Source organism: Castanea sativa, chromosome 10 (assembly GCF_040712315.1).
Source record: "Castanea sativa cultivar Marrone di Chiusa Pesio chromosome 10, ASM4071231v1".
Classification (NCBI taxonomy): domain Eukaryota; kingdom Viridiplantae; phylum Streptophyta; class Magnoliopsida; order Fagales; family Fagaceae; genus Castanea; species Castanea sativa.
Genome location: NC_134022.1, coordinates 29,603,049 through 29,618,451, shown reverse-complemented (window position 1 = coordinate 29,618,451; position 15,403 = coordinate 29,603,049). Strand labels below are relative to the sequence as shown.

Below are 15,403 nucleotides of genomic sequence, written 5' to 3'. Positions count from 1 at the left end.
TTGCGCTAAATATTGCTTGGCAAATTGGGAACATTGTTTATTTCAGCAATAAATGTCATGAAATGTCTTTGCTCGTCTTTTGTGCTAAATATTGCATGGCAAATTGGGAACACTGTTTATTTCTGTAATAAAGTGTGTGCAACATATCTGCTCAACTATTCTTTAGACTATCAGCATTTAGTTATTTCATGTCCCTCTTGATAAAACGTTGATTGCTTTGGGAGGTGGAAGGAATACCATTCTGAATGCTGGAGATATGTTTATACTGATTGCATGAGGGTTACTGCACATGGTAATGGTTTTTTGTGATTTTTGTGATTACTTATCCTTGATTTTTGTGATTACTTCTCCTTCCAGTAAAATGATTACAATCTTATAGAATTTGCACATGGTAGTCAGAATAGTCACACAAAATGTCCTTCTGTTTGTTAATGGTTTATAGATATTGCATGCTATTTAATAAGTACCTGCTAAATATAAATTTCAATTCAAGTCCAAATTCACATGTATCCCTTCCTGCAAAGATGCCATTATTGCAGCTTTAGTAATAGCGTTGCCAGTGCTGAAACTGTCACCCCTTTAACGAGTAGATGGAAGTGTAATTTTCTTCCCTTTACGTTCTCTCTCTCTCTCTCTCTCTCTCTCTCTCTCTCTCTCTATATATATATATATATATATATATATATATATATATATATATTCCTGATCTTTCTTCAATCTTCACAGAATAAAATGGTCCACGCATAGTTTACACAGGTGCGTCAAAAAAATGAGTTACTTAGCTAGAGCAATTGTTTTAATTTTAGTTTTAATTTTTTCTTAATGGACAGTAAAGATGAGTTGAATGGCTTCTCTTTGCACCTATTTTAATTTTTGGTAAATGAAGCCCGGGGCTATTCTAAGCCTTCTATCTAACGATCTGACCTCGTTTCAAATAAGGATACGGTTTGTTTTTCTTTTTCCTGAATAAAAAGGATTTTTACTTTATCAAAAATCAATTCGAAAGTATCAATAATAACTCAGATAAACTGCGTCAATCATCAAAGAAAAGTACAAAGTAATAACTACTGCAATAGAAGCGGCTTAAACTATGAAGCAATTAATGAAATAAAGCAAAACTAAACTCTAAATGGATGTAAATAATATTCTAAAAAAAAAAAAGGATGTAAATAACCAGCTTCCTGCATAGTTATTCTAGTACCATAATTTTTATCACACCATTTCTGCAACTGTTGTATGTGGCAGACTGTGATTGACCGTCTATTACTTTTACATGAACTTAATAAATAATAATCTGTATATTTTGTGCAATTAACACTAAACAAGAGAGCCTTCTCAAAAAAAAAAAAAAAAAAGCACTATACAAGAGAGAGCCTTTTATTTTATATAGGTACACTATGTGTGTAATACAAGTAGAATGAGTATATGGCGAGTACAATAGTACAATGAACTCAAGCCCAATAAGATGAATGAGATAACAAGTGAAAAAAGTCTTAGATATGATTGTGTTGCATTGAGATGAGTTCTTTATTTTTACCTTAAGGTCTCAAACGGTTATTTTTGCTCAGTGAAATTTCATCCTTAACTTTTTACTATTGTGCGTTTGGCATTGGCTTAAAAAGTCAACATTTTTTTACTATTTATTTTATTTTTAATACTATTCATAGGTTCTATTGTGTTTTTTGGTATTATTCATGGGCCACACTGTACTATTTCAGTTACATTTTAGTTTTATTTATAATACTTTCAGTAAAAAGTTTTCAATTTCAGCTAAATAAGTTATTTCCAAATGGACACTTGACATTAAGTTAATCTCTATGAATTATTTGTTATTTTTAAATCTTTATAACTGCAATGATCTTCTAGTTCCAATTTTATATTTCGAATTATGATGTAGTCACATCATATCTATGTTTTAAATATGTAGATGTTATACTCCCTTTATATGTGTCATTTCCCTGCGATGCCACTTTTCTTTACTTGGGTTTGTCTTTAACACTGTTTTTATCGTGCTTCAATCATAGATTAAAAAATATATTTGTATTAGAATTTCCTTCAGTAAAAGGTTTTCAATTTCAGTTAAATAAATTATTCTCAAACGGACACTTGACATTAAGGGTGTGTTTGAATACCGCTTATTTGCTGAAAATTGAAAATTTATTGCTGAAAACATTGTAGCAAAATAAATTTTAAAGGTGTGAATAGTACTATGTGACCCAAATTTACCTAGAATCTATGAAAAAGTGAGTTTGGTGGTACGTGAACAGTATCACTGGGATCCACTAAAAAAATGCTGAACGGGCAAATTGGACAAAATGCCCAATCCAAATCTATGAATTATCTATTATTGTTAAATCTTTGAAACTACAATGATCTTCTTGTTCCAATTTTATATTTCGAATTATGATGCAGCCACATCATGTCTATATTTTAAATATGTAGATGTTATACTCCCTTTATATGTGTCATTTCCCTATGATGCCACTTTTCTATACTTGGGTTTGTCATTGATACCCTTTTTATCATGCTTCAATCATAGATTAAAATATATGTTTGTATTAGAATTACCTTCCGTTAGGTCCTGCATACTTATTCTACTACCAATTTTTATCACACCATTTTCACAATTGTTGTATGTGGTAGACTATAATTGTTTGTCTATTATTTTTACATGAACTAAATAATCTGTATATTTTGTGTGACTAACAGTATTGAAGAGAGTGCTTTTTATTTTATATAGGCACACTATGTGTGTAATACAAGTAAAATGAATGTAGGGCCAGTGCAATAGTACAGTGAGCCCAAGCCCAATAGGATTAATGAGATAACAAGTGAAAAAAGTCTTAGATATGCTTGTGTTGCTTTGAAATGAGTTCTCTATTTATACTTTAAGGTTTTAATGGTTGTTTTTGCTTCGTGAAATTTCATCCTTAAACTTTTTACTACACTTGGCATTAAGTTAATCTCTATGAATTATCTATTATTTTTAAATCTTTGTAACCGCAACAATCCTCTTGCTCCAATTTTATATTTCGAATTATGATGCAGGCATCTCATGTTTATGTTTTAAATATGTCAAACGATACTCCCTTTATATGTGTCATTTCCCTATGATGCCAATTATATTTACTTGGGTTTATTATTGACATCGTTTTTATCATGCTTCAATCATAGCTTAAAATATATATATTTGTATTAGAACTACCTTCTGTTAGGTCTTATGGTAATCTGGATGACATATCACATATGTAGCTAAGGTAATCACGCAAAGATCAAGGGAATAAAAAATGGTAAGCTCAAAGAATGTGTGAGTGTGCTGTGTGCTGTGTGCTGTGTGCATGCATGATGCATTGGTTTACAATTCTTGACTTCTTTTTCTTGTCCCTTCGTTCTTGTCCACTTATACCTCTGTCTCTCTCTGTCTCTCTCTCAGAGGCTACAACACTGAGTAGTCAACTGAGGATGATTCTTTATCTAAAATAAACTCTCACTCTGATTGGTCTGGATGTACTTATTTTGTTGTAACTGAAATTTTTTTATTAAAAGTACTTTAAAATGTAAATAAAGATAAAAATAAAAATTTACTGAAATAGTATAGTAAAACTCATGAATAGTATTAAGAAATGCAATAAAATCCATAAATAATAGCAAAATAAATTAAATAATAAAATAAGTAGACAAAAATCATTTTTATCAAATGCACACGTTCACGTAGTAGAACCTAAATCCAATGGCCGTACCAAAACCCAGCTCAATTTTTAGTACCTACCCAGTTCGTTCATGAAACCTTATCTCTCACCAGTCACCACCTAATACCTATGCTGACATGACTGCCTGATCTCGATTCAGCCGCACAACCATTCATTTTTTCCCCTATTTACCAAAGGTTTTGCTTGTACTCTTTTTTGGCTGAATAAAGGTTTTGCTTGTACTCTTGAACTGCATTTGACAATTGACACCATGGTGTCACGTATACCCTTTAAAACGAACTCTTTAAAGTTTCATGGGACGACTAATACCATTTCTAGAACCTAGACACTTTTATTGGGTTCTCAAATTCTACACGGAAATAACTACGTCAAACATTTCATTTTGGTAAAACCAATGAAAATATTTTTCTGCTTTTCGTTTTGACTAATTTAATTTAATTTAATTTTTTCCTTTTTCTTTTTTGGTAAAGTGAAATACAATAAAAGAAAAGAAAAAGAAAAAGAAAAAAAAAGAGGCAAAGCAGCACAACTACTACTACGCCCGCTATTTCTAAGGCATTCTGCCTGATTTGATTCAAAATACACACAGGAGAATTATCAAAATAAACAAAATCTGTACGTGCTCATATTTGATTATATATTCACTAATTGGACTTGTTCACACGTTTTGGCTTTGCTTTCAACAAAAATAAAGTATTAAGTGTGTGTTGGTGTTCATTATATCTCATTTTCATCTCAAATGGTCCAAAAAAGAATAAGTGAGTTTGTCACAATCTAGAGTATGGGGCTAGCCCGAGAGCGGGTAGGGTACTTCTATGGTTATACTTAGGTAAGAAAGCTACACTGATCACCCCCTCTACCTTTTTTTTTTATTTTTTTATTTTTTTTTTAATTTACAAAAAAAAGTGTGTACTAAGTACTAACCCAAAAAAATTTATCTCTATAATTATATATTTTTTAATTGAATTTTTATACAATTGTTTGAGGTGATATGTTTTGATTATTGTAGGTTAGGAGTAACGCGGTAGTAGGCCATGGGAAAGCGATGTTAGATTTTGTTCTCAAGTTTTATTTAAAGCTTTAATGCAAAAGAAAAAGCTAAAGTTATTATAGTTTTTATTATAATAACTTTAACATTTAAGTAAATGGAGAAAAAACCTAAAAAATTCATTATTTTTTTTTAACAATTATATTGTGGTAATATGCTTTGATTGGTGTACTTTAAAAGTCATGTCAATTATGAGCTATGAGAGAGTGGATATTACACCTTATTGTTAGGGCAATCTTACAAGGATTTTAGCTTGCATCAAATAAAAATGAAGAAATGTATCTAATTACACTTTTTTTCTTCTTCACACTTATTGAGGTGACATTTTTATGGGAAATGATTTATCATGAGGTCCACCTAATGATTTTTTATTTATTTATAAATTGATGAGATGATTGAAAATATTATTGAAGTGACAAGTGAAATTTAAAAAGTTAGCTTTATTGGTTCTACATTCTATAAATCACTATTCAATAAGCTGTAAAAAAAGCTGTGAAATTTTTAATATTTTAATTAGAATAAGTCGAGCGAGGGGTGGTGCTACTTGTAACTTAGGGTGGTCATAGGACTACCCCGACTTGCTAAAAAATGTGTATATATATTACATTATATATATATACACACACACACATACATACTAAATTAACCTATTTGGAGCACCTTAATAAAAATATTAACCACCCCAACTTGAAAATTATAAGAATTTTGGTTCAATAAAAATAAGAGTGGTGCAACATTTACAACATTTTTACAATAATTTCACTACAAATCTTATGTAATAAGCGGAAAGTAGTTACTAATTACAATTTTTAACCCACTAATAACAAATTATTGCATAAGATTTGTTTTAAAAAACATTGTAGATGTAGCATTACTCTAAAATAATTATGTCCCCACAAACATAATCCTTGACCCTTTAAACCCAAGAAAACCCTTAAATTAAAAAAAAAAAAAAAGCCCATATAACAACAAAAATAATCCAAAATGAAAGACTAGACCAAACAAAAACCAGTTAACAAATTATTCAACAAAAAACCTATTAAAAAAAAATTCATTCAAATTTTTGACTCTTTCAACCTATTACATTAAAATAATCTCTAATTTTAAGTTTCTCAAAAAAAAAAATCTCTAATTTTAATTTTTTCTTGAAAAAATAACTTAAGAAAAATATTGTACTTCATGAATTTTCCTTGGCTGTGCCGACAATTATGTTCTTTTTGGCTTTGCAGTCACAATAATTTTGCTCTCCTTAGTGACTTAGCTCGTAGTTGCAACAAATATCATCAAATTTTATTTCTCTTTTCTATTATCATTTCAATTCTTTTACTTTATTACTCTCATCTTAGCATTTTCAATTTCCACTTTGTCTCTTTTCAGTCTATTTTTCATTTTTCTCTTTGTTAGTAGAAAAAATTAACTTGTAGTACTTCATTTTTTTTGTGTTTTTTTTTCTTCATAATATTGATATATTCAAAGTTTCTTAATGACCACCCTAAAAAATATTCCAGGAGCTGTTGAGCTAATGTTATTGACTTTGTTAAAAATAAATTAATTTGCTTTAATTCTTTCCTAATAGAAACCGGCTGTCTAAACCTTATAGTATTATAAATGGTATTGAAGAAAGTTATTTTACCATGTTTCTAGAATGGAGCCTACTTTTAAGACCAAATACAAATAATCTTCTTTAAAATGAGAAAATTCTTAACACCTTCTCGATCCACATGAAACTTCATCCTTTTAGGACCAGTCGTTTTTGTATCTATTCTTGTCATTGCCTCCTTTGAAAAATGGTACTGTGGGGCTCAGCCTAGGAAAACAGAGAACAAAAGAAAGAAAGAAAAAAGAATCTAATAAACGTGTACATCTAGAAGAATTAGGTATTTAATTTAACCAAACACCATTTAAAGAATTCCTAACCACGTAGACTCGCCTTTTGAAAGTTGAACTCCCACGGCAATTCGTCCATTTATTTAAAGTAAAAATAAATGGAAATTAAAAATAGGATTATAAAATCATATACATGGACTAATCTTTTAATTGCATGCAACGTGGCATGACAAAAGCTTTCCACGCACAAAAATTGACGTCTCAATCAACTCAAACCAAACTTAGATGCCAGTTAAATGTTTCGTTAAAATATTTATTTTTATTTCATTTAAAATGCATGTTTTATGTTTTGTTAATACACTTATTGTTATTTTATTTAAATAAATTGATAAGAATAAATAAGTTGTTGTCTCTATCAACTAAAACTTAGATGCATGTTGTGTGTTTAATTAAAACACTTATTGTTATTTTATTTAAAAAAATTGACAAAAACAAATAAGTTGTTTTCTCTATCTAAAAAAATTGTTCTTATCCAAAATATTATTGTAATTTGATAAACTACACATGTCACTCCTACTGTACCCCTTTAAAACGTAGAGTTATGTTGTTGTTAGGGTACATTTTATTTACACCTAATATTATTTAAATAATACCTATTTATTTTTCAAACAAATTATTAGGTATACCTAAACATTTTTTTAACTAGTACTACGCTAGCCCACAACCCTTTTTTCTTTCCATCACAAAATTGGGCTACAAATATAAAACACTATAAGACCCAATATATTTTTTTAAAGTCTAAATTATTTATTGAGCAAGTTGAAATCTCATTCCTTTTAAAGCCTAAGAATTTTTATGCTTAACAATATTTGAGAAAAAACCCATGATTCAAATTCATGGCAATACTATTTTATCAATGGGATTCAACCCCATAATCAAAGATCATGATTTAAACCCATGACAAATTATTTATCGAAAGCCCAGTTCTCGTTGGCAACATCAAAAAGCTCAATTTCCATTGGCAATATCAAAAGCCCAATTTCCATTAGCAATATCAAAAGCCCAGTTCTCACTGTCAATATCAAAAAGCCTAATTTTCATTGGCAACATCAAAAGCCTAATTCTCAATGGCAATATCAAAAGCCCAATTTTTATTGACAACATCAAAAGCCCAATTTACGTTTATCAAAAGCCTGAGAATATTAATGTTTGGCAAAAAATTATCATGTTTATTTCATTTAAAATATGAACAATGTTTCTTAATCATTACTATGGCAAAAACCATAGCGATCATTTTATAAAAGCTCAACAGAAAGTTATCTTGAAAATTATGGTATTCATCTCATATTATAAACCTATGAACATGTGGTCATCATTTACATCGCATCTTTGGAGCTCATGGTATCTATTCAATCCCATAAGCTCAACATTTAAATTATGATGTGATTATTAGAAATCATGAACATTACTTATAATGTGGAATTCATCACTTTCAAAAATAGTAAATGTTATTTACATAGGCATTTTGAAACCTATCCTATTATTTCAAATATTACAACTCATTGCCCAAAGACCCATTACAAGTGTCTATGAAAACCCAAAATATTTACTACTAATAAAAGTCCATGAGGGATGAAAACTCATGGCAACATGTGTTGTTAATGCCCATTTTGAAGGATGAACACACCCCAGCCCAAAGGGACTAGCCCACATGAGAAAGCCCAATCCCAAGAACCCCAACAAGAGGCAAAGTATTGAAAATGGACAACTAGCCCTTGTTCATCATTGACCAAGGTACAGCTGGAGGCCTCTACAAGAGAACCAAGTCTTTGGGAATGGACTAGGGGCTGTCCCATTAGTTTTCTGTCACCCTCTACCTAACATGAACAGTGTCCAAAGATTGTGATATCAGTTGAAGTCTAATGGGTGATGGAACTCCATCATTTTCCTTAAGACTATATCTCCAGCGAAAGGGGGGCTGAAACCAAGTTATCCAAATCTTAACAAATTGATGCTATAAATGTCAAAAACGTTCAAGACATGGTTCATGTGCCAAACCCATGAATCATAGAGGGGAAAAATTGGGAACATGTGGTTTGGAAGGCATAAATATATCTCCAGCAGAATCCCTTGAAGTGGGCTTAAACTTTGACACCTGGCTTGGGGTGTTGAATCCTATTTCTTGGGGTCCAAATCTCAGTTGCAGCACTATGATTCATTTTTGATACTTGCCTTAATCCTATTGGTTAAACTAAGCTCTAGAAATCTTGACATTTAATGTAAAACACCCCAAAAACCCACCATTTGTCATATTACCCAAAGAAGCAAGGCAGCCCCAAAAGCAAATCTCCTAATTCTGGCCAAATCCTAGGATGATTAAGCCTGATTCCCTGCCCCTGATCGGTCCTACGTTTTTTGTATTCTTGTTAATTAATGCTTCCCTAAACTCCACTATAAAAGCATAAGCACCCCAGCCCTCAAACACACAGCAACTCCCTCTAAAACTTCTGATTTAATTACCATTTTGCTTGTAGTTTAGCTCTCCCCAAGCTCATAACTCATTCCCCTTAGCCCACAATCACTTAGCCTCAAACATTCTCTTTCCTCTTCTGCACATTCACAACTCATAAATGCCTCTTAATCAGTCACAAACAAATCCACTACTCACTAAAGCCTTAACCTCAACTTTAATTCCATCCCACTCACTCAAAACAGTCCACATTACCTCATTTATGCCTTTTGTACATACATTCCCCAAAATCTTAGTTTAATAATTGTTGCACTGAGTTAGGATCTCACTCTCCCTTTACACCATGCCAATTAACCCCTTTCTTCTTCCCATGAAACCTTTAATTTTTACTTTTTGTTTCACTATTGAAGGATATAATGTATTAGTAACAATGGAATTCTTCCCTCATATTGATGTAATGATAATTGAAAATACAATAAATTCCCCTAACCGAGACACACAAGGACTCCCAAGAGTGAACACTTTCCTAAATTTATTTAATCATTGACTGTTGGACTTTAAGTGTAATTTCACCCTTACCACTGGAGAATTTATTTTTCTGGACTGTGTAATTTCGCCCCTACCGTTGGAGAATTTATTTTTCTTGCACTATTAGAACAGGACCACTAACACATTAATTAAGTATTGTGAGGTATTTTTATAGGGCTTTTGTTGCTGTTTTGTTAAGTGCAACCTTTATTTCTTACCTGGATAGGCTTATCACCACACCGAAAGCCTTTGGGCACCATCTCAAGAGCCTATAGTCGAGTTCGGCTTAGCTTCCCAATATTTTATTCAGAGGCATCAATTTTCCCCTCAACAATTGTTAAGTTTGTAATTACACTTGTCTCTTTGGTGATTTGTTTTATGAAATATTTACCTCTATTATGGTTTTCTTTATGGAGTATTTCGCTAATTTTATGTGACTAATGCCAACAATATGAATTGAAGAGAAAGATGGTTCTATCTTACATTTCTAATCTTCTTTCTAGTTTTCTCTTTTAGAATTCATTTGGGTTCGTGAATGTTTAGAAGTCGTAAGTTTTAAGATGGAATAATATTTTTCTTTAATTTTGTCTCAATAGACATGGTTGGTACTTGCCACATCATCAAATTATGTCAAAGCTAATGAAAATGCCCAATAAAGTAAACCATACGGAAGGTAAATCCCTCATTAAACAAATCATAATGGAGTTAAGTGTCTCAAAATAAATAAAAAATAAAAAAAAAGGTTTCACGTTTTAAAGGTGTATAACTATATACTAAATGGGTGATATCTATAATTTGCCCACATTTTTCTTGTATGGCATATTATTTGATATTTTTTCATTAAAAGAACTAGATAATTTAGTGTTAGCATAACTTCTATAGTTTTTAGGGTTAAGATTTAACTACGATCTACTAGGTTTTTGTAAGGGCGAGCTTTGGTTCTTAAGCTCAAAGATAAATGGATTAAGGTCCAAAGAGCCCAGTACAATGAATTTGTAGAGAGCGAGCTTAAAAGCTAGGCTTCAATGAATCCAAGAATACACACAGTGAATAAAAAATAGCAGGAAAGTAAGAAGAACAAGCTCTTAAGCAAAAGAAACCCTCCTCGGCAACATCCGAGGAGAATGATCCTGGCCTATATTTCCTTTAGATTCAAATCTTATTACAGTCCTTGCTACTATAGTGTTTTCTTCTCTGATTTTCTCACCCCGTTGTACATGGAGGGTCCCTTACATTATATAGCTCCCCTAGATGATCTTGACCCTCCATTTGTTGATCATCCAAGCTACTACTTGAGTGTCTGTCCCATCAGACACCTTCTCCAAACCCCTTGTGAGTTGCGGTAGCCAAGGTAGCACTATTCAGGGGTTTTCTTCACATAAATGCAGTCAGAAACTTTGGTGGGATGCATTAAATGTGGTGGCAGCCACCATCCTTTTAGTCATGTCAGTGTTAACCCCTTCCCTGAAGTTCTTTCTCTATAGTACGACCTCCTCTGATGACGTGCTATTGACGTGACCTTACTATTTGAGGGTGTGGCCTCCTCGGCGTGATAATGACCATTCTCGGCCATGGATATGACATGTATCACAATTACCTTATTGAAATTCATATACCCCACAATTTTCATAATTGAAAAAGCTATTATATAGTTTCTCAAGAAAAGAAAAAGCTATTATATATATATATATATATATTTGTTTGAAAGATATTACGCTATATAATTAATTTCAACCTATAACGTTCATTTAACTCTGTTATGATTGTTATTTATTATGAAGCAAAAAAAAAAAAAAATCAATTGGTTTATTTAGTGTAGGTAGGGTTTGAATAACAAATTTTTACATAATGATAAAAGGCTTTATTAGTACTTTCTAGTGTTACAAATAGATGCGTAAACATATAAGAATAAATGCTCATCTTGATTTTCTATCAATATCAATATTATTTAATTTTGTGGATTTTAATTAACTTAACTAGTAAAATATTTTGTTATCAAACAAAAAATCTGAATTTGATTTAAAATATATATATATTGATTTAATATATATATATATATATAATGAGTGGTTTTATTCTCATGGGATAAAAACGTATTATTTAATTAAGTACTCACATAGTCACATGACTAAATTTTAATAAAAGAATTTAAGAAACAACACTTAAAGTATTATATCTAAGTTTTACCATATATATATATATATATATATATGAACCCACAACAGATTTGTAGTTGTTATTATTATATTTTTAAAAATCAACAGCTTGTAGTTATTTTAATTTTTTTCCCTTTATTTAATTTATTTATACAGTTTGATAATACAGTGCAAGTAAAGAATAGCTTATTCACGCCGGCAAATTTATTGTCTGTCAATTCAGATGAAAAGCTGTCTTTACTCATACTTCCTCCTTCCAGATATAAAAAAGGAAAATATATACTTCCTATTTCATACGGTAACGACAATATTAAAGAAAAATGGCACGGCTTTGAACTTTTCAATTTGTTTTAAAATAGAGAGCATTCATGAATCATGCCATAATTTTTTACCATGGGTTCTAACACTATCAAACGTTTTTTTTTGTCCCAAATTATACATTAATTTTCTAATATTTGTTTTATTGTCAAGTATGTCTACCGAAATTTTGCATTGAATCAGTTTACTTTGTTTAGAAGAGAAAGGTAAATTTGTTTTTCTGACGTTAAATTTCATCACACTTAATACCAATAAATAATTTAACACCAATAAAGTACTCAATTGTGCATTTTGATAGTTCAAGAGATTCAGTGTAATTAGGATAAAATATTAAGATAAAAAAGTGTAATTTATCTTCTTCTTTTTTTTTCTCTTTTTAAATTATGGTTCCTTTTTCTTCTTATGTTCTTTAAGAAAATGATTGAAAAGTAGATCAATTCTAGTTAACTCAAATTTTTTTTTTTATATTATTGAATAAAAATTTGTTTATATAAAAAAGAAATCTAATAGTATTAGGGTCTGTTTGGATACCACTTATTTTGCTGAACTGAAAATTTATTGCTGAAAGTAGTGTAGATAAAGGTAAAAGTTAGTTGAAATAGTACAATGAGTCCATAAATAGTATCAAAAAGTGCAGTGGGTCCATAAATAGTAACAAAAATAAGCTGAATAGTAAAGTAATTTTAAATTTTCATTAATATCCAAACACACACTTAGTAAATGATAAATAACAAACATAAAAAAGAGCGGATTGGAATGGTTCAAATTTTATCCCAAAGAGAATGATTGAGAAAGAAAAAGGAAACACCATGCCTAATTAGATTCTCAAAATTTTCAAAGCGCAGGAAACAGTACTCCCATCTTTCCTGAAAACCCGGACAACATCATTTTATGTTCACAATTTAATAATTAGATCCCACGAAACTTGCCGTTGGCAACATAGATTTGAACTATAAACACTAGCAACACTTCTGTCAGACTAGTACAACAACAACAACAACAACAACAAAAATCTTTGTACAAATCCCATCACACTTACATGAAAAACAAAAACAAAAATAAAGAAAACACTTCTAGTTGTTGATAATTACTACATTATCAACTTTCAGTTCTCACCCATTTTGTTTCTTGTTTCTTGCTACGTACTAGAAGCAAGAACGATTATACTCCCTCTGTCTGTCCCCACAGGCAAATTTTCAAAGCCATTAAGACATATTTGTCGCCCGTGACCATAGCTTTGTCCCAATTTGGGCACCAATATGACCATGTCACACTCAATCATAATATTGCATTTGACAAAACACATTTAATCTCGCCATTGCAAACGTTATCACAACCCACTCATAACATCAAATTATTCATGAACCAAACCAATACTCCAAAAACTTCCTAATTATGGAGAGACATTTAGATTCATACCTCAAAAAAAAAAAAAAAAACTCGAATTATCAAATAAACAAATAAAGATCCGAATTTCAAAAAAATTCATTATCCCAAAAGAAATGAAACTGTACAGATTACAAAACCATCTGATTTCTGATAACTAGACTCAAATTGTGAATATTTTTCGAATATATATACACATGAACCAGCCCAAATAACCAAAATCCTTTTTTTTTTTTTTTTTGGTTTTATAATAATTTTGTAAACTAAAGAGTCTCTAGTTAATTACTACAAACCAGTAAGATGAGAATAATAATCTCCATAAAATTCAGGGATCCCAGAAGCAGCCCAGAGTCTCTCGTTGAAAGTTCCTTGCATATCATCAGGAATGAAGGGTGTCCGACACAGCGGACACGTTTTCTGCTCGTATCCCATCCAACGGTCGAGGCAGCCTCTGTGGAAGATGTGGCGACAGTTTGTGAGCGGTCGGATCTCGTCGTTGGGTTCGAACTCGTAGAGGCAGACAGCGCAGGACTCGGGCGGGTCGACCAGGTCCGAGAACTTCACGACGGGGAAGATTTCTCGGATCAGCACGGCCGACACGGAGTTGAATTCGGAGACACGTGTCGCCGTGTCCTGCAACGCAATGTCGGGTTCGAAGAAATCCGACAGACCCACGTAGTGAAACATGGTGTAGATGAGTTTTCTTAAGAAACCCAGAAAGGAAAGTGCGTAGATAAAGATTTTTGGTAAGAGAAGCTCTGAATAACCCACTGGGAACCCCATAGTAGAGAAACAAAGGAGCAAGATAGTTTTTGAGCTTGTGTTTGTGTATAGCTAATAGCTATAGCAGTGGGAGAGCTTTGTTTCTTTGTGTTTTTTTTTTATGGTAGCAGAGAGAGAGAGAGAGAGAGAGAGAGAGAGATAGATGGAGAGGGGGAGAGAGAGACTGAGAGCTATATAAAGAGGTATGGAGGATATGTAAATGTCAATAATGGGTCTGAGGTTTATTTAGAATGACAGTTTATGCTACTATTTCACTATTCAGTTGTTTTTTATTTCAGATGTGAGTACAAAAAACAAATGTAAAAAGCTTGAGTCACTGAGTCTGAGTGTATGAAATTAATTGATTATTATGGCTGTGATTATAAATTGGACTTTTGTTTATCAAAAAAAGATTATAAATTAGACTTTTAGTCTCTTACAGGTGGGGATGAGCCACCAGGGTAAAACTTTAGTATAAATTAATTACTGTTGATCCTGGTTGGTGAGCAGTGAGAACAGATTTGGCTTTGACGTTGTTTCTCAAAAAAAAGATTTGGCTTTGATGTTGTTTAAATTTTCAAGGTTGAATGGGTAGAAATAAAATACCTATTTCTATTTGCTGTAGATATTACGACAAAACTGTAGATTTTGTGGAAAAGGTTTTGTATAATTTTATGATTTTGTGTAAATGGTTTAAATAATTTTATTATTATTATTATTATTATTTATATTAGATAGAATTCTATTCTAGCCTAATCTAAGTGTAAATGTGTGTGAAACTTCCTTCTAGAGACTTGAACCTCGACCCTTGCCCCCCACATCCCACAAGTCTTTATACTAATGGAGTGACCACCGCACTAAAGGTTCGCGGTGGTAAATAATTATTTTTTCAAGTGAAGATAGAAAATGTAAATGTCAACTAGCTTATTAATTAATTTATTTGTAAAAAAAGAAAAAAAAAATCCGTAGGAAAGTTTTGTTTTGCTTACCATAAGGGGAGATGGGGATTTGAAACTTTTTTTTTTGGGTTAAAAGGTGCATAATATTAATTAATTAAATTATACAGAGTACTGGAAGAACGTCTTAAGGTGTACAATCCCATCTCATCTGAGTTCAAAATATTACATAATTCATTAGGATCAGGATGATCTAGTATAACATAATCAAAAAGGGAGGAACAACCTTCCTTTGCAAGCTT

At 31.5% G+C, this 15,403-nt stretch overlaps 1 protein-coding gene across 1 annotated transcript; it reads right to left on the bottom strand.

Moving 5' to 3' along the window:
- Positions 1–13,522: 13,522 nt before the first annotated feature.
- On the bottom strand, positions 13,523–14,348 carry LOC142612619 (brassinosteroid-responsive RING protein 1-like). Its single transcript, XM_075784731.1, has one exon. The coding sequence runs from the start codon at positions 14,224–14,226 to the stop codon at positions 13,729–13,731; it is 498 nt and encodes a 165-aa protein (XP_075640846.1). The 5' UTR covers positions 14,227–14,348; the 3' UTR covers positions 13,523–13,728.
- Between the last annotated feature and the right edge of the window lie 1,055 nt (positions 14,349–15,403).

Coding starts and splice junctions, on each gene's coding strand:
- LOC142612619 (XM_075784731.1), bottom strand. CDS start 14,226: ATGGGGTTCCCAGTGGGTTATTCAGAGCTTCTCTTACCAAAAATCTTT.